We start from the raw sequence: 26844 nt of genomic DNA, 5'->3' as shown, positions 1-26844 counted from the left end.
CCGATTGCAGTTCCTTAATTTTCCTTAATTACTCCTTATAACTCATGTTGCATTCTAGAAGTCAGAGGGCAGAAGGTGATGAAATTCCAGATGAGCAATTGGCTGTGAAGTTTCTTGATGACTATTGTGTTCTACTGAAGAGTCATCATGTTTTCCCCCTTGAAGCGTTTTTGCAAAATTTTAGTGTCTACAGCATTGAAGTATGTGATGCCACAGGAATGGATGTGTCATCCCTGCCTCAGGGAACAAGATCCGAGAACACAGTTAGGTTTATATAAACCTTTGTCTGAGGGCTGGGTAAGATCTCTTTCATTTTTTTCTCAACCTGTGCTGAGTATTTATGATGTCTTTACTCCAGGAGACATAACCAGCATAGACCCTGCTACCTAAACCAGAATCGCCCCTTGTTTTTCTAAAGATCCATGCCATGCAATCAATTTTAATGTTTCCTTATGAGAGCAAGCATGATGCTGAGGTCAGAGCTTACAAATTAGCTCACACTTGTCATCCCCAGATGTCTCAGACAGAAGGTCAATAGGGCTAGCTATATCCAAGCTTCCTGGTACACTTTGTTCTACGTAATCATTGCATAGTCATAAAAAGTTGCTTCACTTATATTAGATGTCATACAAATCCTAGGAAAAATCAGAGGACTCTACGTACCTGTAGAGATTAATTATTAGAATTAGACAAAATGTGAAATCTTGGTAAGTCTATTATTTTTAAAAGAAAACATTTATGTAACACTCCCATTTTCATTCAGAATCAAAACTCTGTGTGTTGCTGTAAATACGAGACAGAAGTCAAAATTATGAAAGAATATCAGTGTTGGCTTCCTCCTGGTAAAACCTGCTTTTCCCATTAATGTCAGGGGATTAGATAATCTAGGAAGTCAGTTTCTCTGTTAGTTTTATCTTCTATGAGCCAAAAGTAATTTTTTGGTTATCTGAGATACTACCTGCATGCTGTAATGTAACTGTCTGCCTGGCTTGGTGAAGTCTGTCTTCTGGGTACCAAGTAGCCCACTGATAGATATCTCAGTCTCTAATAGCATTTGTGACGGTTTCTGCACAAAACTGTGTTATTAGTAGTTGCTCAGGTGTATAATTTTTAAGTACATTAAATGTTTTTAAAATACAACACAAATCATCAACTCTGCATTTGTTTGCTTGTGAGAGTATGAATCAAAATCAGGTAAGTTGACTGTGATTTGCCTGAGCATTTCCTTTCTCCAGGCATTTGAAGCACAGTTTTTGAAGCAGAACATGCTAAGACGAGCCTTCTACTTTCTCTGTGGTAAAACAAGTTACCTTTTCCCATATGTCAGCGTTGTTTTTCCCTTGGGAGTTGGCAGAATCTCCTTCCAGGTAAAGAAACACGCTTTATCAGACTTTATCAATGTCTCAAAAAAAGTGTGAAGCGTCGCATGCCTTTTCAAGAGGAAGGCAAAGATTTATCATGCTTTTTCTTTCTAATGAAGATGCCAAGTTTCCATTGCTTGCTGCAACCTCACACTTTGATGGAATCCAAATGTATGTGTATATATATATCCTGTTGCTGTTGAACTCAACTATCCTAGTACCCAGGTGAAGTTGTTACCTGTCATTAGGGAGTGGTAGTATAGCCTCTGGAATCAGTGGTTCCTAACTGCAAGGCTCTAATATTTTGTGTTCCTGGGTTCTGGTCTAAACATGGTGAGAGCAGCTGTAACCACTAGTGATAGGTAGATGGCCCACATGATAGCAATTTGATCAGGGATTGCCAGGGGACAGCTACTCATGCCAGGAAAGGGCAACCTTTGGAAGAGGAAGAAGAGATGAAGATAGATGGCAGAGAGACTGAGTTACTCTGTGATCAACCAAATCAAAGAGTTTCATTGTCTCAAAGAGAGGAGTGGAAGTTTTGAAAACCTTTTTCCTCCCTTGTGGAGACATGCAGGTTTCACTTCAGGTACCATTAATCAGGCTACTATGAGATTTATTTTTTAATACGGAGTATAATTGTAAATGTAAATGCATTCATGAGGTTTTGCACCTACATGTTACAGGACATAAAGGGTCTGTTCCAATGCTTTTCTGGTTACACTAGAGCCCTGGATCTGACCCTGGATAGATCATGACACTGTATTTTGCTATAGAACAAATCAGGGGTGTTTATTCATCTGAGATTTTTGTCATCACTGCAGTTATGGATTATTACTTGTTGTAATCATGCTCTTAAAAATGAGATTTCATTTAAAAAATTAATCTATAATGACATGGTTTTTTTTCTCATAATAATGAGAAATGAGTGAGTAGCTCAGGACTTACTTTTTCCTTCATTTTTGCAGACTAGTTAGATAACTTAGCTGTTTCAGGTTGTCATACCTTTGTTCCTTGGGCACTGCTGCCTCGTCATGAAAATATGAAGAAATTGGTTGGTAAACGAAGAAAAGTTGTAGCTCTTTTAACGAAACCAGATTCTAATCCCTCTGGAAACTACTGACAAATAGAATCATCCCAATGTTGACAAATCACATACTTTTAAAAAAAAGAGTTTCTGTATCCATTTAAGTTAATGTGACCCAGTGGAGGCAAGTAAAACCTAAAAACCCCAAGAAAGCAGCGTCCCCTCCCTGCAGGGCCAGGAACCCACCTGGAAGGGCAGCAGGTTCTTCTGGTTGCTGGTGTGGTCCACCTGCCCTGGCAGGAGCTCAGTGAAGCTGTTATGTCTTCTCCTGCCATCTGCCTTTAGAGTTGTTTTATCTCTGTGGCACAGGGCCCAGCTTAAAGCCTTCCAAAGGGGGTCATATGCCCAGGCATGCTTCAGGTGCTGGAATGACATGAATTTTGTGGATGGCTTCAGTATTTTTTGTAATGATGAGCTTACTGTACTCCATCCAGCTAGTGCTGTTTGCTAGGGATCCAGGCTTGCTGCCTTGATATTTCCTGCCTCTTTTTGGGCCTTGTAGAGGAGAAGGGAAGGCATACTGCACTGCAGGAGGGATTCACTTCCTCTGGCTTCCAGCCTGCCATTAAACACCCTCCATCAAGATGGCTTGTCTGCATAGTATTTTTCCTTTCCCTGCAAGCCCACACTTCGGCATGACTGAAAGGTGAAAGACCAATATCTTCCTAATTTTAATAGTCCCAGAAGCATCATAAAGAAAATCTAGCTCTGTAGCTTATACATGTCTGGTAGCATGCAGCAAATCTCAGTCTTTAATCCTCTCCTTGGCAATACTCCCACTGGCTTCAGTGGGAGTTTTGTCTGAGCATGACCAGAGTTGGAATTTCAGGCTTTGGTCCTACATTAATTTTTCAGCAAGGAACAGAAATGGATATTATAGATTTTCAGTTAAACATTAGGAAGACATAAAACTGACATTCTCTATAATGTAGTGGTACAAATATGGGCAATTACCTTTTTGGCATAGTCTTGTGGGAATAATACAGATGAATTACTTTAACCCATTCCTAGCATAATTCATGTGCAGCCATATATTATAGATGCTACCTTTCAGTGACATAAGAGCCACAACTAAGTGCCACAGCAGGAAAAGACTGCATTTGCCAAAAAGGTTGACATCATTCTTAATAAAAAGACAGCAGTCCTAATTTCACTGTCATTCATAGGAATTTTAAACCATTATCAATATAATAACTTACTCCTGGCTGATATTAAGAGGAAGGGAATTAGACTCTTGGTGTTGCTATTCCACTTTATCTGTTCAAAGGACTTAATGCTTCGTGTTTGGTTTGACTCTTTCACCCTATCTCTGAATTTGCTTTTCTTTACATTTGTGATGAACTAGCTAGTTGGAGTTTAGCACATTATTTTGGATTTTAAAAGAAAAAAAAGGAAAAAAAAGGGAAACCTCATCTGGCGAAGAGATGTAAGGTGTAGAAAAATCTTTGGGAGAAAATGAATCCTCTCTAAAGACTGTGAAAATTAGGAACTTGGAGTTTGCTGAAATTATGGTATAAATCTGGTGATTAGGTAGATAGATAGATAGATAGACAGACAGACAGAGTATAGATCTCTGGTAACCCTAGAGAATGAAATACCAATTGTGTTCCTGCACTGAAGTCCAGTTATTGGTTACCTAGTACTGAAGTCCAATTATTGGTTACCAATTCAAGTGGTTGAATTGATTGTGGGCATTTTTCACACACATGTCTGTCTTTTGCAGCTTCGTCCTTTGAGACCATTTTGTGTGTGACCATTGCAGATGCCAATTTTTAATCTAGTCCAGTGGAATAGAGGGTTGTGGCTGTGCGTGGTTTGTACTTCTGTTTTTGTTTTTTCCTGTTGATCTGTGAAGGTGAGAAGACAATTTTTGCAGATCACTTCAGAGATACATTAGTTAGGAAAGTTTATAAGGTCATCTACTTCAATTGGTGCCAATATTATACATGTGTTTGTTAGATTTTGTGTGGAATTACAAAACCAATTTCTTCTGCTTTATAGTATTTGCTTTTTATGGTGGTCAGGAATAAGGCTGTTCTTCAGCAGTTTCTTTTTGAGAGTATTTGATTTTTATGCAAATCTGTTCTGATAAATCGGTTGCTAAGAAACAACCATGACTGAATTTTTGATAAAAGAGGAAACTAGACCAAAAATAAATGAATGTCATTCTAGAACACTTGAATTTCACAAGTGCTAATACTGTTTAAACCTAACATAAAAATGGCAACATCACAGGATGCCATGTTGTTGTTGGAAAAAGTGAGGATAGGTGAGACAGGTGGTCAAGAGAGACTCAGTAAAGTGTGATAAGTGAAACTCTTTATAAAGGAGGAATTGAGTAAGTAAGCAGAGGAGACCCATCAGGAAAATGCTAAGGGATATATAAAAAATACTCAGAAGAAGAAGCAGAATTAATTTTTAAAAATATTTGGTGGAGCATCCTGGATGAAGAGAAACTCTGCATTGTTCAGAGCCTTGAAGAATGGAAGTAGAGATGCTTCCAATATTTTAGCAAAACCTCATTGTTGTGGCCTGACCAATTTCAGAATTAATGCATTCCTGCTATAGCAAAACTGACAGTTTGTGGTGTGGCCACTTTTGGGATGGCTGATCTAGCTGATATGTTGCAAATAGGTTTGACTATGTGGCATTTTCCTGCTTCCCATAGCAGCAATTTCAAGGAAAGCTGGCAGGGGAGAGGTAACAGGAATCTCCAGCAGATGAGGGGTCATGTGGCAGGGAGAAGGAGGAGGTGTCTGTAAATGGCAGTAGAGGTTTATCATGTAGAGGCAAGACAGTCAATTTGTGCAGCTAATCCTATAGTTTGTGACTGATGCTGCTGGAACAAAAGTTTGACATGTTTCCTTTCTATATATGAGTGTCATTTGCTCCACTGTAGTAATTTTTAGATGTGCATTAAAAAAGGAATTTGAGAATGTAAAGCTTCACTGCCTTAGGAATTGTGCTTTGAGAAAGAAGGGTGTTGTTGGAAGGCAACTCTGCATCTTTGATCTGAAGATGTTTTGGCTGGGATATTCCTCCAAACAGCCTGTTATGTTTGCTTCCATCTCCAAAGTGAACTGTTCTTAAACAGTGTCCAAAAGATCTAATTGAGCATAATACAGAAATCTATAACAATGGAAATGGCTGGTTTTCTTTTCCTTATGATTTCTTAGAGGTGCGCAGAAGAAGTGCTAGAGTGGTTCTGCTGGTAAGATTGTTCCAAATACTTCACCAGGATATCATGAGTATTTTTCATGACACATGATTTCTGAGCACCAAAAAACTTCACAAAAGAAGGTTCTGGCCAGCCTCTTTGTGGCCATCAGGGTTTTCTGAGCATGGCCTCTGATCTGTTAAAAGGCCTGGGATATGAATGTTGCTGAGTGCTCTGAGGACAGGTTCTGTAGAGAACAGGTTCTGTAGAGAACAGGCTGTTGCACAGACACAAAAGGAATCAGTTTCACTGTTGCTAAGTAATCCAGTATAAATTGGAATAAAATGGCAGGTGTTAATGTTTAGGAAGGAAAGTTAGCTCTGTCTTCTTTTGTGATCACTGAGGACTAGTTTTGGACAGCTTGTCTTCTGTGCCAAAGTCATCTGCCCTTCCAGCAGCCTTCTTCCAAAGGTCAGCTGCTACCTTTGAAATACATGCAAAACTGGGGCCATCAGCACCCAAAGCCTGTTCACTTAAGGTGAAAGCAAACTTCTTGACAGGGAATATGTGCAAGAGTGTTAGTCCACCACCTTCTTGTGTCCTTCTCTTCATGTGTATGTAGGCCTTTGTATTTCATTTTTAAAACCCGCTTTCCAGGGTGAGAAGTGTTTGGAGATGAAGAGGAGGCAGTCCACGTCAGTGCAAGTTCAAAACAGCTCTAGATGGGCTGTAAGATCATGTCAGTGAGAGCTGAGTAAACAGCAAAACCAGATTTCTGCAGATGTTGTTTACAATTTGAACATGATGTTTGGGTTGATTTAGTTTTACTTCTTTGTAGCTTGTCAGGTTTAAGGTTAGCTAGTCAGGTTGTAAATCAAAAAATATTTGGAAGCAGTTATTCTGGAACGGTTGTTGGGAACAAATTCAGAGGTATATATCACTGTAGTGATGATTTTATAACCCATGCAAATGTTGGGGGCCTGTAATAGTCTTGCACTGACAGAAAGTAAAAAATTATAGACTTTATGTTACTGTGTCATGTAATTAACACTTCCACTGATGAAAGTTTTTCAGAAGAAATAAAGGGAAATTTCCCACTGAAATGAATTGTATGTAAATAATGCTATTAAACAATGTGTGTTTTAGCAGAATAACCCACTAAGTAGTACAGAACAGCACAGGTGTTCTTCTCACCCAGCTTAACCTATCTTTATTCAGTGGGCTGGAAAAGTGAACTGCTAATGTATGGAAATATACGTATTTCATTGAGCTGTTTTGGGTATTTGTTGAGCTCTGGGATTCCTTTGGTTCTGAATAGACATAAACCAACATTTGAAGACCTAAGGAGTTTCCTATAAGATCACTCATGGTCTGTCTTTTTATCATTATGGAATTTTAGGGGTGAAGGAACATCTGGGAGATCCTTCCCTATCCTAAATCTGTATCAGCTATACCTTCATCTTTCCCAAGGGACATTTTTCCTCATGCGGCTTCAAGAACTCCAGAAGAGGAGATTTCTGAGTCTTCTATGAGCAATTCCAGCGCTCATGGAAGCAAGACCTATTCCAAAGTTCCTGAGGATCTAAAGTTTTTACCATAGTCTTAATGCACTTTTATTATGGAGCTTTCAGTTCCTGTTTGTCAAAAATATGCAATAAAAATTGTAACCATGCATTGGAAGGCTATCCTTGTGTACCTCCTCAAAGGATAAAAGAAATCTCAATTCTTCAGTTTTTCATCAAGTCTCCGAGTATTTCTAGATTTTTCCATATTGTATTTTCATTTGATGTGCTTGAATGGAAGAGGCCTGTAGATAGTATCTCTCTGCTTCAAGGAAATAATCATTGAGGCTTAAAAACATTTAGATTGTGTCATTAGTAAATTTTTTTTTTCCTTAAAAAATTCCACACAATCAAATACAATTCAAAATCAGGGAGCTTTTCTCCTCAATCTAGCGTGTCTGCCTTATCATCTAACTAAGTTGAACTGAACAGAATTAGGAAAATTATATAAGTTAACTACTCCAAATAGCTTTGTTCTTCTCTGACAGCCAAAGTAGCATGGGGAAAATTTTATTGCTTCTGTACACTCTGTGTTTATCTTCTAGACAACAGAGGACCTCATTCCCAGTCTTAGGAGTGGGAATGCTCACACTTAGATTATTTATGAGAAATCTGTAAGGAAGCAGTTTTTAATTAAATAGTTCTTAAATGAAATTAAAGGCAACAAGGTTTTAATTTCAGGTGAATTATTATTTTTTTGTTTGATGCCAGCGAGTACATTCCAGTTGATCTTTTTGATTATTGTGGTGATTTTTCACTGTAGCATTTTTGAAGGATAGTAATTTTACCCATGTTTCCAAGATATCCAAGCCTGCAGGTGACTATAATGAATAGTGCTGATGATCTATATGAAAAAATGATAAATCATTTTTTCTTAAATTCTTTCACATTTTCTGTGTAGTTTCTTTAATTCTCTGGCTCATGTGTTAATATTGATTAATATCCCACATCCCAGCTAGTTTTTTTCTTAGGTCTGTGTTTCATTTGACTACCTATAATGAGAGGCCATAAATTCTTCGTTCTTCACAATAGGGCTCATCAGCTGAGCTGCAGATACTGCAAATGTGTCCACAAAGCAGTGAACGGCTGTACAGCCGCCATTCATCCTATATCTGAGGAGGCCTATAAGTCCCAAAGGGCTCTGTGGTTTGACAGCTGGAGCTGCCAGTTCCTCCCAGGTTCTGGTCATGACTTTGACAGAGATCCCACCTTCAGTGCTGGGTAATTCAGTGCCAAAGTGCTCTTCCTGCTGCCTCCAAATCAAAAATAATAGTAGCGCATACCACATTGTGGATGATCTACGTGGATTTATTGGTTATGGTGCATAAGAATGTGACAATGTGTGCCAGATTGCAGTTGTTAGATCTGTTTCACAAATGACTTCCTTTCTGGTTGAAAGGGAAAAAGAAATCAGCAACCTTTGTGATGCAGGTTGAGGTTTTGCTGACAGCATCCCTGGGGAGAGCTGGCCCTGGAGAGAAACCAGGGTAGAGGGGTTAGGAGCTTTTCATCCTGTCCAGACAAAGTATTTACTAGACACCTCATTGTTTTTCCTACAGGGCTTTGCAGTGCTGCAAAGGAGGTTTCTTGGGTGAACTGTCTTGTCAGCCTGCCCCAGACCAAGACACCACTGTCTTTATCCCTGCACCCTGTAGGTTGCTTGACTTTCCAGAGTCACTTGCATTATGAAGGGGTCCCCTAGGCTGTCCCTGGGACTCCTCCCTTGCAGAAACAACTGCCCCAGGCTTGTGTGTGAGGGGATGCAGGAATGCCTGGATACAGGGGAGTATAGAGGAGGTTGTGAGGAGAAAGGCAGCTGAAAGGAACTGACAGGAATTCTTTCACAGTCACGCACCAGAATAAAACCCAAGCAAACAAATATGCAGCTGTGGCTCTTAGATTCAAGCCAGAACAAAAAGCCCTGATGAAATATTGAGTGGCTAAAATCTGTGCATAGTCATGTCAATGGAAATTACCCAGATTGTGTGTTTGTTCTCTGGAGAGGAGCTAGGCATTTGAAATAAGTTTTCCTGCAAGATGAACATGTGTTTTAGGGAAAAGGCATCTTGACACCTAGCAACACTGGAAATTTGGTACTGTAAATCTAAACAACATACCTGGTATTTCATTAGACTCAAAGATATGCATTACTTAAATTATTCCATATGGGAATGAAGATAATCCAACAATGTAGATCATTTGCTCTGTGTGAAAGTGGTACAGTGACAACCAAACAATTTAGGCTTCTTCTGAAGCTGCAACAAATGAGAAAAAGTTAAACATTGATTTTTCACATGAAAACAAAGACAAAATACCTTTTATCCTTGATCACACAAACAAAACAATTCACCATTGAATTGGTCTAATTTCATAATGATTTTCAAACTGATTTCTCCAGTTTGTTTTGCAGTAGTTGTAAGTGAACAGATTCCTCAGGATTGCTTCTGGAGTTTAAACCCTGATTTTCCACTCTCCTTTGAGACCTTCAAGAAGCCTACTTACTCTTGTTATTCAGAGAGTGATAGAAGCACATGCTGTCAGGGAACAGAAGTATTTGTCTGCTGGATGTGAGGATGTCCTCCAGCACTCTGTTTTGGTTCTTCTGACTTCCTGGGAGCATCCTCTTGGATGGGAACTGAACTTCTTGGGCAGTGTCAAAAGGTTTTTCTCATCTCATATGTCAAAAAGGAGCAGAGTACAAGCTTAAACAAGCACTGGTGGGTGTAAATCAGTTAAACAGATTGATGATACCTGTCAGAAGATGTGAAATTGTTTATCCTTTAAACACTAAAGCCTGGCAAGTCTCAGTTTTCTGAGTCACAGTTTTAATGTGTAACAGCGCGGGTTTTGGCTCAGTGTACTGTTCCAGGGTAGAAGGACATGCACTCTTTGATCTGTGAAGAGCAATATCATTTAGCAGGATGGACTTGGGTATAATGCTTTTTAGGGTGATCTTGTGGTTTTTTCTTCACCACAACAAAGGAGGATTAACCCCCTAATACTCATTTTGCAACTGCATGTGACAGTGACTGTAGAGATGGTTACATGGCTGCTGTCTGGGTAGCTGGCAGGGATGGAGATATGAGACAGGAAAGGTCAATTAGAAGGTGGGTAGAGGCAAGATGTGCTATTGCTCCACATAGCTGAACTGCTGACAAAACATGGGAGTGCTTTGCCTTGAGCTTTCCCTCATTTCAAGCACTGGCAACTGCAAAGCAAAGACCATAGTTTTAGTAAGTCCACTCCAGATTTGCAGAACAATCTGGCTTCACTTTGAACATCTCCACCAAGCAAAGCAAGACTTAACTTGTTTCTCTCTGGAAGCATATTCAGTCTTCTTTTGGTAGGTTGGTTGGTGGGTTGGTTGGTTGGTTGGTTTGGTTTTGGGTTTTTTCCTTGAGTTCTCTTTACATCTTTTAATTCACTTTCCTGTATATAACATACTGCATTTTAAGAGACCAACAGTATAAAATATTTTTTCTATAATTGCATTTCTTTCTATTGTGCTGGCTTTCTTGTCCAGTCTAGCAGTATTGGTACCACATTTGGTACCACAGTTTCTGAACATGGAAATACAAAGGAATATTTGAAGTAAAACTTAGCACCTTAGTCAGAAAAAAAGTGTGCCAAGCTGTGATTGATTACTTGTCTTCCAGAGGGAGTAAAATATAAGATTCACAATTTTTAGAGTAAAGCTGGAAAGGTGTCTCTTCTGGTGAGAAAGTTGGCTCTTGCTTTGATAAGAGAAAAAATTGAATATCTGCTCTTGCTTAAGCATAATACTTTCATTTCAATCATGCAGAAAATATAAAAATCTACAGCAAACATGGGAATCTCCCAGGACAAGAAATCTTGTGTAATTGCTTTTCAGAACAATGTATTTAACTAGTGAAAAAATACATCCCTCCCAAAAGGAAAAAAGAAGATTCAGTATAGCCTTGGAATTTAGCAGAGGTGCTGACTGATGTGACACACATTCACTGTTGTGCTTTTAACTTGACAGTGTGCTGTTACCATGTCTTGGCACAGACTGATCCCTGTTCCCCGGGGAACTAAGAGCCAGTGGTAGTGCAAGGTCCATTGAGAAACCATCCTAGTAATCAACATAATTTTTCATGGAAGGAGAGGTGTTTATTAAAGCATCACAGCACAAAATTGTCTCTATAAATGCTGCTTTTTACATGACTTGCTTCCTAACAGTTGAGTAAGTAGATGTATCCTTGCAAATGTACAACTCCAACCACCAAGCTAAAATCAAGGCGAAGTTGTGGTATTTTATTACCCCTATTGTCTTCCAGTGTGCCTGAGCCATTAGTACTGACTTCAGGGACAACTGGAGTGATGTGTGTTGCACAGAAATGTGTTGTGCAAAAGTAGCTGCAACAGAAAGCAGTGTAGCATGCACGTTAAAACTTCATTAACTCTGATGGTGATAGGAGCATAACGAACCATAGAATAGAGTCATAGAATGGCTCTTGGTAACCTTTTCCAGTGCCTCACCACCCTCACAGCAAAGAATTTCTTCCTAATATCTAATTTAATCCTACTGTCTTTCAGTTTGAAGCCATTGCCCCTTGTCCTGTCACTGCATGCTCTTGTAAGTAGTTTTGTGGCATCTTTCCTATAGGCTCCCTTCAGGTACTGGAAGGATGCAATGAAGTCACCTGAAGCTTTTTCTTTTGTAGGCTGCACAATTTTCTTAGCTTTTCCTGTCATGAAAGGCTGTATGTATTAGTAATGAATCTCCTTTGCCTGTTCAAAAATAGCAGCACACCTTGAAAATAATAGAATTAATTTTTTTTTCATAAGCTAGGGAAACTCAATTTTTTTGGCACCACCACGGTAAAGTACAGTGCAGACATACAGTGTTCAAAGGACAGCACAGCTCTCCTTGGGATGTGCAGTAAGTGAAGTTTGCTGTTTCTGCCTGTCCCTATATCATGTGTTGAGGATAATTCCCCTCCTAACTGTTGGAAGCATTTTGGTTTTATTATAGCTCATCAGTTTCAAATAGAATTGGTCTTCTTACATGTCACAACTGTTTTAGAGAGCTGCTAGGCTTTTTTTTGTACACAAAAGGGATTCTTCTTGAGCCTAGGTGATGCGGAATGGATAAGTCTTAACTTAATATCAAATAGAAGAGAAATTAGTCTCTGTGGTGGATAGCCCACATCTTCTCTAAAGTATAGTACAGATTCTTCCCTGGCCCCAATATGTCTTCTTAAGAAAAATTGACTAAAAGTGATATCAAGGGGAGATTCTGGGCAGCACACTAGTAGAAGGTCTCTGAAGTCTTCTTAATAGCTTAAGCCAACTGTGAATCAGCTCTTGGCAAAAGCTAGTGACTACTGATAACCCATGACTTTCATTTCAACTACTACATTTTGTCTAAAATTTTCAGATTTCAGGTGTAAAACAAAGAGTAGATTTTATGAAAACTAGAGGCAGTAGTAGGTGACTGAGTGTAATTACCATACTTGTTCTACCTTTGGCAAGTAATTCAGTGACCACATTTTGTGTGGATGAAACCACACTCTAAGGTGCTTCAAGAAATTATCCTTCATTTTGAGCACAGAGCCCATTCAGAAAAGGGCAGCTCTCATTTCTTGTCAGCACGGGTGATAGTCTCATCTTGCATCCTAGAAATGCCTTTACATTACCTGAATATGATAGCCAGCTGTGGAGATGGCTGGTCTATAGCTGTAATGTGGCTTAGTGCATTCAAACAATTTAATGTAACTTCATGATGAGTAGATAGTCTAGCAAATAAACAAGTGCGGAAATGGTCCTTGTAAAAGTTTGCTCACATTGATAAAAAAGGTCAGGAAAAGGGAAGTTTGGGGTCAGGAAAGGATGTGGGCTCATCTGCCTCTGATACACAAAAATTTCATCTGAGGGGTTCTAATTGTCTTAATTAGAGAAGAAATAGACAGGTAATAGGGTTTTGAATGCAAACAACTATTCACAGAAACCATTGCATGAGATGTTCCTAATAAGAGGGATCAGAGTGATATAGTAACAAGGGTCCTAGAATTGAATTTTTCTCAAGCTGTTTTGTACTGCCAGGAATTGACATGAAAGTCACCTTATTTTCCAGGCTTCCCTCACCTACATCAGAGAGCTGTATATACTTGGAACCTGCGTCATACCACACAGAAGACTAGCTTTTACCAGTGAACCTAATTGAGTAGATTTACAGAACAATTGTCTACTTTTCACCTGCAGCACTTTGCAGTTTATATTGGTTGAAAATAGTAGTTCACCACACAAAATTGGATCTTGAAGTACTGCAGAAATTATTTAATGAATAGACTGAGATCCTTAGTCATTTTCTCCCTTTAACATCTAGAAATGTGTAATGGTCACCTTTCCTTGCCATCACAGCATGCATGTTGGAAGTAAACAATGAAAAAAGAGCCTTCTCCTGTGCAGCCAAGAACAGCAGGACTGAAAAGGACTTAAAGACATGCATCTATTAAGTTTCAGAGTGGAGAGAATTTCCTGTTTGCTGTGAGAGAAGGGATTTGATGCTCATACTAAAGTATATTGGTGTAAAAGTATTTTTTTTTCTCTCAAGAAAGTATTTAACAGCCTGCTTTTTTTGAGCAACAAGTAGAGATTCAGGAAGTTAGAGATGTAAGGATGGTATCTACCAAAAACTGAATGCAGTTTTAAATGGGTTGCACTCCAAGTGTTTGTGCAAACAACTCTTATGTGTCTGAAAAACGTGTTGTGACTTAACCTAAGTATTGGCTGTGCCACCTGAGTGGCCCATTCCCAAAATTTGTTAGGCTCTGCCCTTCATTACAAAAATGTTTACCAGAAATTCTTTATCCTGGCATCTTTCCCAGGATAAAGAATTTCTAGAACTTCCCAGTAGAGCCAATCATGTGGGAATCTGAGTGATCAGTAATGACAAAACCAGCCTTGGTATGAGTATTTCACTTGATAAATTGCAGAGATCTAGACTTTACTTACATTTGTCAACACTGACTTTCCTGTGAAGTGCCAGGTTTTTGAAAAATTACTTCTAGTGTTTCAGGCTGGGGGGAAATACTTTTTCGAACTATGAGAACATTTCCCTCATGCCCCATTAAACCAACTGGGGAGGAAGAAAAGCTAGACAGGGGTGTGAATATACTTGTGTTTCAAAAGATAGGGTTGAATAGCCACATGCCAGGATATTTAGGTTTTATGGCTGTAAGCCCTGATGCATAATGATGAAGTAATTTTGTTAATGATACAGTGAGCCACAGAAGAGCAGGAGTTTCTTTAAAGCTGCCCTTTCTTTGCTGTGCTTGGGACTGTCCTTTTTCTCATCTAGTTCTTCTTCTGTGTGTCTGCTGCCATGGATTCCACTTGTCTTCTCTCATGTCCTCAGTAATGCGCATACAGAACCTGCTGGTGGTCCTGCTGGTCTCTCTGCATTCCCTATCTCTCCTGCAGGCACAGCTGCCATCTACATGGCAGGTTACTCAGCTCTGTCTTGCCTCTACAGTGTTCCTTCTGTCCAGTCGAAAACTCAGTCTGGGAGTCCAACATGTTGCAATTGGGTGACTTGGAGTAAACACAGCTTTTTATTGTCCTCAAGGTCTTCTCCCCTGCCCCCTTCTTTGGGGGGACATTTCCTCATGCTGTTGCTGCTGCCCAAAAGCTAAATGCAGTTCGCTAAAGATGCCATTTCAGAATCGGCACTTCCAGAGGATGTTTTTTTCCATCTGTTTCTAGCATTGTCTTTAATCATTACAATTAAAAGATGTGAATGTCATCCCAAAAAACCTTAGTTAATGTGGATGGAGAATGAAGTGAAATATGTATGATGTCTGCTGTCTCTTCAATTAGGACGTTAGGCAAAATGCCTTTGCTGCTAAATGGTGCTTCTGGTTTTCTAAAACTGGAAGAAGTAATGTGGAATTTAAGTGACAGGGTTAGATGTCAAGAGTTTGACTGTTATCTGTGGTGATTTGCTGTTAGTTCAAAGGCTCCTGCAGTTCACAGAAGTGGGACACTGTGCTAAGCAGAATATTTTTTTTAAATCCATTTACAAGGTTTTATCTATGTGGCACTTTCATTAAAAATACAAAGCATGGAGTGAAAACAAAACAGAAAATGTCACTTAACTACTGTCCACCACAGACATTTTTCTGGAGGGTGACTAGATTTATATATGGACTGGGGAGCCAGTAGGATGTGCCCCTGGATAGGATGGGCCTCTCTGCAGTAGCTCCAGGTTTTACTCCTCTACTCTTCTCAGCATCTTCTCTGCACCTCTGGAACTATGTAAATTGTCCCCTGGATTTTGGCCCAGAACCATGCTTCTTTCAGAAATTGGCAGCTTCCCACATCAGGATGAGCCCATCTGCTCCATGTCTTTTGTCTTGTTGTAATGCCAGCTAGGGCAGGCATTCCCTGGATTTTTGCTGTTACTGCTGTGTGCTTCAAGTAGGGCATAAGGTAAAAATGTTAATGTGCATATTCCATAGCTTATTTCTGAGAATGACAAAATTATTTCAACAAGTTTTGAGATATTGCACAGTGACAGACTGTGCTGGACACTGACATTTACTCCAGGTGATGTACCAGTACAAAAACTTGTTTTGATTCCAGTTCCTAATGGACAAAAACCACCATTCTCCATCTGCACCCAGAGATACAAAATTTTTGAGGTAAGGTCAACAAGGCACAAAAAGAGAGTGGTTGACTGTAGGAATGGAGGACAACTGGCCAAAACTTCAAAAAAAAAAAAAAGATAAGTTACTCATCTGAGGGAAGAGTACCGTACACTGGGTTACAAGAAAATCTTTGTTTCTAACTCTAGGTCCTTCTTCAGTCATCAGCAATGACGATGATTCAGCCAGTCCCCTCCACCACATCTCAAATGGCAGTAACACTCCATCTTCTTCTGAGGGGGGTCCTGATGCAGTCATCATTGGGATGACAAAGATTCCTGTCATTGAAAATCCGCAGTATTTTGGAATTACCAACAGTCAGCTCAAGCCAGATACCTGTAAGTACAAACAACTCTGTGTTTCAATCATTCATTTTACCTGTGCAAGTGTTGTGGCTCCTTAACAGAATTAGCATAACAAAATACTCTAAATTCCTGGGAATGGAATGGTGGGGTTAAATGTGTGCTATTTACTAAAGGTACATGGGATGAACTGCTTTACCTCTGTCTTAAGCCAAATTCAGCCTTTGTGACAAGGCAATGAAGCGAGCAGTGTTATGCTCAAACCCTGACCCCTATTTCATCAAAGTCACTGGTAGCTTTCCATTGATTTCAGTGGTCTTTGGCCAGTCCTGTGCACTGAATGTATTCTTGGGAGAAAATAGATCTTGGATCAGAAGCAAAAGCCAGTGTTGTTACATATGCACTACTTTTAAATTGATTGCATCAACATCACCAGATCATATTATGATATCATATTAATATAGCCTTTCAAATCTGAGTATTTGTAAGTTGTAAAAATTGTAAGGGTTAAAACCTCAGTTCTTGTAATTTCCTTGTACAATTCAACCTCCGCAGACAGAAATTATTTTAAGTGTTTAAAAGTAGAGCAGAGGAGAAGAAGGTTGCATGACAGACAATATGTATCACATACAAATTCTTTCATGTTCAGTTAGTAGCAAGTGGAATGTGAAAAAATATGAAGAGCTAAACATATTGAACTATGAAGAGTTAAAAAAAGTATCACTTACTTCAGATGCTACTTTTCAAACATAGTAATAGTTTCAGAATTGAACCTATGAAATGCTGGGGTTTGAACCAGTGATTAGCATTGATGTACAAAACTGAAAAAATACCTTAAGGATATTGTGATAAATAGTAACTGCACAGCTTACTATTTCTCATCAGGACACAAAGTTCTCTAGGTGTTTTAGAGAAGGTTGTTCTGAAGTGTCACTGGAAATCTCAGTTGTTTCTCTGGGAAGTCACTCTAGAGTTTCCCAGTATAATTAGTGAGCACTGGGCTTGCAACTGCATCCTCTCTGTATCCTACCCTGAAAGATATCATTTTCTAGCACAAACTGTAGCATAGGGGATTACTGTCAAGGTTGGAAGCCTTTGCCTCCAACTTTGCAAAACTTAAATGCTGTAGCAAAAATCCTTTTTGACCTGTGCATGACAGCATGCATGCATGACATGAATGCGTAACTTCTAACACTGCAAAAAAAGACTGATGCTGAACTGCCCACTTACCTTGTGAATCTTAATGCTTATTTAGATCCAGATTGTTTCACTAAGCACAGTCCCGAAGGATGGTCCTGCAACAAGAGGTCTTTTTCTGCCTTTTTATTGTACATCCCTGATGTTCACTATTACAATAGCTTTTTTGTGTGGTGATATTTTGTGGCTAGAAATGCTATATTACCTCTTCTACCAGCAAATAAAAACAATGCGAATATTCTGACCCAGCATATGCGGTGGCATCACAAGGAAGTCACTGAATTGGTGACACGTGATCAGCATGAGAAAAACATTATACAGATGCATTCTGATTAGAACATTAATTCTTGTGAAAAATAGAAGCTGCTAAAGAATCATAAATGGGCAGCATCCCCAGTAGTGCTCTCTGTGCTTTTAAATATGAGGCTACTGTACCTCTGTTCCCAGCTGTACTAGACAACTTTTTTATTCTTTAAATAAACACCAGCAACTGCAGAGTTTTTAACGTCAGCATTAATGTTGAAACAACATACGTGCTGTTCTGGGGAAAAACACAAACTAAACTAAAATACAGAATTCTCTCACATTTAGTAAACTGCGCATTAAGTACAGACATATTAAATTATGGCTGACTTGTGTTAAGTAGGTCCTGATCCTAAAAATACATAAGTCTGTATTTGGTTTTCTGTGCTGCAATGAAACCCACATGGTGTCAGGAAAATTAATCACAGTACATGAAGTTCAGTTGGTGTGTAAATGCTTGCAGGATGTGCTTCAGGACTTTGTTGTGGTGCTCTGTGGAGGTTTGAGGGGCTGATTCTCTGCATTCTGCCACATTGCCACTGTGGTCCCAGTCTTTGTGTTTTAGTGGTGTTGGGGTGTTGGTGGTGGTGGTGGTGGTGGTGGCTTTGCTTTAGCAGAGAGAATCAGGTAAACTATGGCAGTGAATAAACCAAGGCAGACTTCTACCACACCTAGCATCGATCCAATAAAAAATTGTAATTAAATTGTCTTGGGCAAAAATGGGCTTCCCAGATATAATGTCACATATGCTCTTTCCTTCTTTCACAGTTGTTTATTGTTACAGAGCTGTGCTTGTCCTTTCTTAACCTGCCAACCTCCTCCTGATGTGTATATCTGGTATTTATAAACCTCTAACCTAAGTACTTTTGTACCTTGTTCCTGTATAGAATAATGCCAGCTCCAAATGTCATATGGTTTCTCATCTCCAGCAAGAGAGTTAACAGCTTTGTTTATTTGCTGTCTGAGTTCCATTGTTCACCAGCATGAAACCCAACAATCACTGACAGTCATGCTGGAAAACGTACTTCTGTATTTAGTGTATGTTGGTCTGTGGAAGCACGTGAGACATCAAGCTAGGTGAAACTGTACACAGATTGTATTGTAGTTTTCACAAAAATGAAGGAATCCTTTCGCTCTTAGTAGTAAGGGAAGATTCTTTTTTATGACCTAATTAGGCCATATTTTGACTTATCTACAGAAAACAGTTTCTGAATACAGTGAATCAAGCTTCATTGCAAAGAATTAGCAGTGTGTGTGTTTAAAAGAAAATTTAAAAGTTGATTACAATCAGTGTCATTTGAAATCCCATTACTGTATCTTGCAGTTTTGTCCTTTCACTACTGAATAAGTAAATCCAAAGAGTGATGACTTCTAAAGAGTCTCAGGTTAGAAGTTACAGCACTTTCCTCCTCTTAAGATGCAGCCTTCAGGGTGGGAAAAGCGAACTGGTGAAGGCCAAAGACCCATCAGCTTCAGTGGTCACTCAGTTCCAGTGCTGACTCAGAAGGACTGCATTTCTGTCATTTCAGCACTACACCCGTCTCGACCTTTAATTGACGTAACAGTAGAAGATTCCGTCTTCCAGTTGGGATTGGCTGATATTTACTGCTTAACTACCAGTATTTCTCATCAGCTTGTTCAGCATATATCTGTCTGACATGCTATCCCAGAGCTCCTGGCTTTTCCTTTCCGAGCCATGTTCTGTTGCTTGATGCTGGCTGGTGGGTTCATCTGCCACTCCAATATCTTGAATATTTCACCTTGAAATGATACAGTCTGAGGTACACAGACATGTTTCAGACACCTACCAGACTTCTTGGCTCCTTTTTGTATGAAAGGAGAAGGTATTTCTCATTTTTCAGTTCTTGTCAGATAGTGAAAATTCTGATTTCAGATGGCTGAGAAAGAGCCAGAAGCCTGGACATGCTACAGTGCTCTTTGTAGTTAAGCCGTTATCAACCAAGTGCTGGCCTGTCCACCTGCAACCCTCTTGCCTGGGAATTACCAACAAAGTTCAGTTGTTGCTGTTGAAAATTGAGGCATTACTTTGTAGGGAAGCAACATCACCAGGTCTGTGAACCTTGCACGGATGGCAAATCTTGCAAGATTTTTGTCTCCTGAAATCAGCTGGACAATATAATATCTTGGGAGCATAAATCCTAACCTTTACTAGATGGTTAGCTTCACTAATCTTATAAATTGTCACAGACCCTAAGATATTTGAGTTTTTAATTAATATTATGGTATTTTAAAAACTTATCCTCTACACATCTGCACAGAAATTGTGGCTGATGAAGTTATCAGCCAAGACTGCCAGATCGGTTGAAAGAGGACAGAAGAAACAAATCCTATTTCTCAAGGAACAACTATGGACTTCATCACTTAACTTGAAGCCCAGGACTTGGAATACATCAGTCCATTACTGCTAGATTTCCATGATTAATGGTGGAAATACAGTCTGTAAATAACATGGTTGTGTTGTGGAAATGTGAAAAGCCAAACCTCAGGAGAGGTCACAAAATGTCAGTGGAGGTGCCCAGGCTGAGATTCTTAGGGCAGAACTTGGATAAGAAATTTCTTGCAGGTGGTTTTGGGATTTTGAGAATCAAACTGGTCTTTGAGCCTCACCCCAGTAGCTCCCAGCCCTGTCCCACAACGTCCCTGTGGTTGTTTGGGTGCTACTGCAGGGAAGGTTATAACTTTGCCCTTTAATGAAGAGGTTTGCAAGCTCACGGTTTCAGGCCCCCTATCGTGGAGAAATAGCTGCACTGACATCAGTTTGCACTTCCCAGCTAATCTGTACTTGCAACTCACTCAATTTTGTCAATTTCATTGATTTCAGTGTTGGAAAAGAGCGTACTGTACTGGGCAGGCTTATTGATTAGTCAGTGGATGGTTTAGTGGCAAGATGTTTTCAGTGACTGGCCTTATAAATAGCTATTGCATTTCAGATGGTGCGGTGTGGATTGCGACTTTCATATGGGAAATTTGGGTATATTCTGTATTTCTGCATTTTCAGATTCTGTTCTTTCAAGTGTAGAAGTCTGAATAAGCAGTTTAGATAATAGCTATTTTACTTCTAGTTGGCTTCCATTAGGGAAAGTCTGAAGCTGATTACGAATTGGCAGAAATAATTTTTCTAAAACAATTTTTATTTATTTTGCTGATCTGAAAAAATGAATTTAGCCCATAGTTCCAATTCCAGAGTAAATTGCTAACTGCATGTGCAGTGCTAATTTTAAAGGCAGAAGTTTTCAGAGCACCCCTCTTTTATCCCCTTTTGAACACCAAACTTTTCAATTTATGCTTAGGGATTTTTGCATTTTAGGCATTGTTACACCATTTAGTTAAAGGTGACCTCAATCTTTTTCTGACTTTACTTGCTCTTTAATTATATATTTCTTTTTAACAGGTGCTTAGCCAGATTTTGTGGGCTAGTACTCTACTTCAGTCCACCACCTTCTTTAATTTTGAGGGAGAAAAGAAATAGGACAGTTATTCTTATGATTTTATTATGACTCCCATAGTACAGAACTTTTGCTTTTAAAACCGTAGGCCTTGGATTCTGGTTATGATTTCAGATTTCATTTTTGGATGAAAAAAATCTGAAGAAAAATTTCAGAATATGAGGCAGACCCCAGAAACCTGAGGAAACAGCAAAAAAATCTGGATTTTTTTGTTGTTGTTGTTCTTTTGTATATTATATTATTTTTTGTTTTATTCATTGCATTCTTTTTAAAATTCATGTTTGATTTTTTGGGAGCATTTGAACAGAGCAGAAGCATATGAGAGTGCAGAGCTGGCCCTTCTCTGTTACTGTGGGGACACAGCCCTGTCACTGCCACCAGAGAGAAGAGAGGGAAGCAGCTAGACATGAGGGCCCACTGAGTTGCAGCTCCTCTACCAGGCTGGTTGCAGAAGGGTGCAGCTAGCTGGAGTTCAACACCCTTGTTGTTTTTCCAAGCTCTTACCACTCATGCCTTACAAGGCAGTCTGGTTTCTCTTAATTTTGGAGCATGTTGGCAACCTTCTTCCCAACCCTTGGATCAATATCAGTGAGTCATTCAGTGTGAAAAAAGACATAGTTGTCTGTATTTCCAGGGTAGGTGCAACAAAAGGAGGAGCTGTGATCATCTGGTCTGTATTTCTCAGGCATCCTTGTCCCAGGAGTCCCACAGCAGAGCCTGGCACCAGCACATATTTCTTTGCTGGGTGCTCAAGCTTCACAGCCAGGCAGGGACACGATGCTCTCGTAAAACGAAAGTTGCTGGCAAAAATAAAATTCACCAAGACAGTTTCTGTGCTCCAGGGACCTGACAGGCAGGTCAGCATATTTGTCTATTTCTGGTTTCAGCTCATCCCGCACAGTTGATTCTTCCTTTGTAAAGTAGCAATATGCAGAATGCAGACTGCCTGCAGCAGGTAGTCTCCATTTGACTTTATTCCAGACTGTGTCTGTCACCCTGCAGTTTCCTACAGTTCTGAGGAATAGGGGTAATTTTTGCCTAACGTTATAAGGTAAAAATTAATCAAGTTGGCTCCTGTGCACAGGAGAAGGATTGCCCAAGACAAACACTCTGTGAGCATTTCCATCTCTTTTGAAAGGCTTTTATATTTGAGTGACTACAAAAAAAGGGCTGCTATAGTGTTTTCTCAGCCAGCTAAGCCCTGAGGCTGGGGATTTTCCATCAACTCCCAAAGCTTGCAGAGCTGAAAATATATAAGCAGCTCATTTTCCTATAAAAGAGACTATGACCTCAGCAGCCAGAATGCAGAGCAGCAAAACTGATGAATCTTAGGGAAATCCAGACTGGGAAGAAAAACCTTTCTGTCCAAGCTGAACTTGTTATTCCTGGCATTCATTGTTAGTTGTGATTGTGAGGTTTAACAAGGCACTCACTTTGAACTCTTCAGATGCTGAAAACTAAAAAATTTTATAGGATGAAAGACAAGCATGGATGAGGTTGAGATTACAAGGAGGTATATAAAATATATTTACTTCTTGTCCTGATTCTACTGTTTTATTCTGGAGATATTTTATTGGCAGAATGAAGATATAAAGATATATAAAGTTATATGTTATTATTTTGACTAAATACATTTGTAGTTTTACTGCATATTTTAATCCCTGATTTCAATCACTATTTAAAATGTGTGTCTTTACAGTTGTTCATCAAGTCACAGGTATGTCAGAAGTAGCTGTTGTAGTATTTCCAGTGCTGTATTTCCATTAGTTGCCTTTGACTTTTTTTTTTAACTGGGCAAGAGATTTTTCTCCCAGACCATAGCCTTCTGAGTCTCAAATATTTCTCCCAAGAATGTGGTCATTTATTTCCTTTGCCTAACTAATAAAATGTAATAGGGAATAAATGCATTTTAGGGAAATAAGATACTTTTACTCCTGCTGCTTATTCTGAGACTTAATAAACCTGCATTTTTTTGTTTTCCAATCAGATGGAAGAAATTCTCCCAAAGGCAGAAGGCTTCAACTTGAAAAGTGTGGGATTTTACCTCATTAATTTTCAGAATTTGAAAGAAAAGCTTATAATTTCCGTATTTAGTGTTGAGGTGAACCCACAGAATTACTTTTTTCCCCAGGATATAACTTTTGTTGCAGTCTTGGTCTGTCCTTGAAGTCCATTTATGTCTAATCAAAATAGGAAGATATGCACTCTGCAAAATATTTGCATTTCATCACACAGAATGTTGTTCTGTGACCCAGATTATTCAGAAGTCCAAATGCTGGAAATGCAGTTGCAACAAAGAACAGCTTTGACTCTGATCTCTGTTTCATGGATAGCACAAGTGTTTTACCACCTGGAAAAAAACAGTGCATGAAACATACTTCAGGGTAAATAGCAGATGTTAGAAGGACATCTGAACAAAGAAGATCCAAAGTATGCATTTCAACTACATAATATGAGTCCAAACAGTATGAAACATGCACTCTCAATGAGGTGTCCAGTGTCAAAATAAGGGTGAAGCCTTAATTGAAGGCTTTAAATTGCTTAAATTTGTCAGGTAGACTTCAGATAAGAACCCTGCTCTTCCTCAGCAGAGCAGTGAAGTACACTGCCTACATCAAGCCCAGCTATGGGCTTCAGTCACAGAGCACACTTTATGAAAGATAAGTAAAATTAAACACATGTTCAAACATTCTTTGCAATTAGAGAGAATTCTTACTCAAGGTGAAAAAACCCAATGTGGTTCTTTTACTGCAGTGTAGTCTCCATGGCATTGCCACATTCAGTTTGTCATTTGACAATACATATGTATCAGAAATACATATAGTGTTTTGTCACAGAACACCTATCTAAATCTGTAACACGTAAATGACAAAGAGTGATTTATATTCTAATGATTAAGTTATGCTTTTAAGACTCTTCAAACTAGATTCTATGGGTGTTGATTTTATATACAGAAACCTGCATGGGTAGTACTTAAACTGAATGGGAAAAAAAAAGGTAATCCATTCTGAAAATATCCCTGTCATGAGCCTAAGCATGGGAGCGGGATTTGACCTTGGATTTGTTTCTTTCTGTTAGTGAAAAGTTCTGGCTAAATGAGAAATACACATCCCAGGGAAGCAAGAATACAATGAGAAATTTTAAATCTGAGAAATACTGAAGTATGAGAAATTTAGAAATAAATAACTTTGTAGCCAAAAGTATTTCATAAACCCTGCTTCTAATTTTCTTGACTTCATCACCAAGCAAGCTGCATAATTATTCAGAAATGTGTTTGTGTAAAAATGCAGTTAGCCCTGAGCACGAACTCAACGAAGGATGAATTTTGGGAGAAAATTATCAGGAATACAGATACCCAGAGTAAGCATTGGTTAAGACAGAGTAGTATTTATTGCATTTACAGTGTGATGAGCCATGTTGTTTTTCAGCTGTGTGTAACATCTTCCATGCTCTCACCAGCAGCTGTCTCTCAGCAATTAAGGCTGCTAGTGGTTTCAGACTGACATTTGAGAGAAGTTTAGCAGTTTGTGTCCTGCTGCACCATGTGGTTGGCTTTTCAAGTCTGCAGATCTGCCCCAGTCAGGAGGCCTGGATGGCCTGTTGTGCCTGGAGCCATCAGAACTCTGAATATATGCATGCCCATCATGATTCTGTGTGTGGTTGGGGCAGTATTGACTTGCATGGCAGCTCGAACTGAGCAGTAGTTCACCTGCTCAGTGTTGTCCTTCCCTTTCCTACATCATTTTTACTCTGGCTACTAAATTCTACCAGGGAGATGCTTTCCCCCTGTATCCCACTTGAGATGAATATGAGGGCTGGGTTGCAGAAAGCTTGAGCTTTCAGCTACTCTTGGATGCTTAATGTCCCAAAGACTTTTTGTTCTGCAGCCTGTGAAGCTTGATTATCATCTCTTGTAAGAAGCTTTTCCCAGCAAAAATGCCACTGAGGTTCATAAAGTTTAAGTATGCTAGTTTTGGTTTTGACAGGTTTTTGCTGAGGAGTTCCTCAGTGTCTCAGACTTCTCTGCATCTGTTTTACAAGCATAGCATAGATTAGCAACAAATTGAACCTGACATTTAAAATTGTATCAGAGATAAAATAATAATAATAATTATCAACAATAAAACCCCAGTTGGTAATATTATTAAGCACTCTGTAATGTTCTTAAAATATTAAAATGCCTTTGTCAGCATTATCTTGTTAATAAACTTCTAAATAGGCTTCTCATATTCTACAAGATCAGCTGGAGAAAAAAATATAAGATTTTTTTCTCTCAGTGGAAGATGTTTAATTAATATGCCCATTTTAATTTAGCTATATATTCTATATAGTAAAGTACCAGAGTTCAGTATTTTTGAGTAATATGAAAACTAGGATTATGCGAGTAGACAATTCCAGGAACGTATTTCCATCATTAATCAACAGCTGAAATGTATTTTATGAACATTTTTAGAGCTCTCCCTTTGTCACTTGCTCTTAAGCTAGTTTTCTTTTGATTTGTTGTACAGAAGTGAGAACACCTTTCACTACCCTCTGCTTTCTTGGTTAAGGATGCTAAAGGGACCTCTGCTTACTGGGACAATGTCTGAGGGACATAAGGAGAGACAGGCAGTCCTTGAGCTCAGTAGCACTTGGCAGTGAGTAGTGGCTTTCTCAGCCTGTGATTGAGCAGAACATTCCAGAGGGGATGGGCTATTGATCCTCAAAGGTCAGAATGTGGAGGGAATTCTGAGGCATACAGATCTGGTATGAGTTGAACACTCGATTGGTCTCATCTCTAGTCCATCCATGCCCATAAGAATTCAAGACTATTATTTGCAGATTGAGAGGGATTTACTGGGATTGAAGTACAAAACTCCTGAAGGGGAAAATACGTGTCAAATAAGCTAAGTCAAAATGCTGCAACGAGGTCTGAAATTCTTAAAAGTTCTCCAGATGAAACATTGTGCCCTGCCTATGGCTAGCAACTTGCCTGTTAGCTTTGGGGACCAATTTAATAATTAAATGGAAAACATATTGTATATGGGGGTATATTTTTGCATTTATAAAAATATGTGGTGTATGCATATCAATTATTTCCTGTTTCTCTATATTGCAACATGCCTCCGAATATCTAATATTATATATAATAATACTCTAATACTAATACTCTCTCTAGGGATTTTTTTTTTTAATTTCTGCAGTTGAGGGAATCTAAATTCCATTTTCAGGTGTCAGCTAGTCCACTGAAACAGCATTCAGGTTCTAAATAAAACTGAGCAACTGGTTTTCCAAGGAGCCCTAAACTGCTTCAAAGTGTAAAGTCTGGTCAATAGAATTCAGAGGTTTAGTCAGCTTAGTACTTTGGGAAATTCCAGTAAATTATTGCTTCACCTTTAGCTACCTAAATGCCTTTGAAAACTGGTTTTTGGAAACTGCTGAAAGTCAGTAGTTGCACAGGATGTAGGAAAAGGCTGCAAGAGGGTGCCTTGAGCAGCTCTGAGTTGTATTGGATGACTGGAATCAGAGTTAAGAAGGTGGGAAGCAAAGCTGTTTTCAGAGATGCCTTCCTTCTTTCCTCCTCCCATCTTGGTTTATTTCCCATTGAACTGGAAAGAAGGAATGAAAAATGGGGTGGCCGTCTCTATCATGTTGTTATTTATTCCCAAGACGGGATAGAAACTAAATCTTACTTCAAACAATCTCCAGTTTATATAATTTTGAAGGAAAGAGAGATTTGACAGAATTTTCTATTGCCAT

At 39.1% G+C, this 26844-nt stretch overlaps 1 protein-coding gene across 2 annotated transcripts in view; it reads left to right on the top strand.

The window, feature by feature from the left end:
- NTRK2 (neurotrophic receptor tyrosine kinase 2) overlaps positions 1-26844 on the top strand; it is a 194530-nt gene that overhangs the window by 96920 nt on the left and 70766 nt on the right. For both annotated transcript variants that reach the window (XM_059873527.1, XM_059873521.1), the window contains one exon: positions 15986-16174. In XM_059873527.1, the coding sequence (XP_059729510.1) occupies positions 15986-16174 (189 nt within the window). The remainder of the gene's footprint in view (positions 1-15985; positions 16175-26844) is intronic.

The sequence above is a fragment of the Haemorhous mexicanus genome, chromosome Z (assembly GCF_027477595.1).
Source record: "Haemorhous mexicanus isolate bHaeMex1 chromosome Z, bHaeMex1.pri, whole genome shotgun sequence".
Classification (NCBI taxonomy): Eukaryota; Metazoa; Chordata; class Aves; order Passeriformes; family Fringillidae; genus Haemorhous; species Haemorhous mexicanus.
Note: the sequence above shows the minus strand (reverse complement) of the source record. Positions and strands in the feature narration are given on the sequence as shown.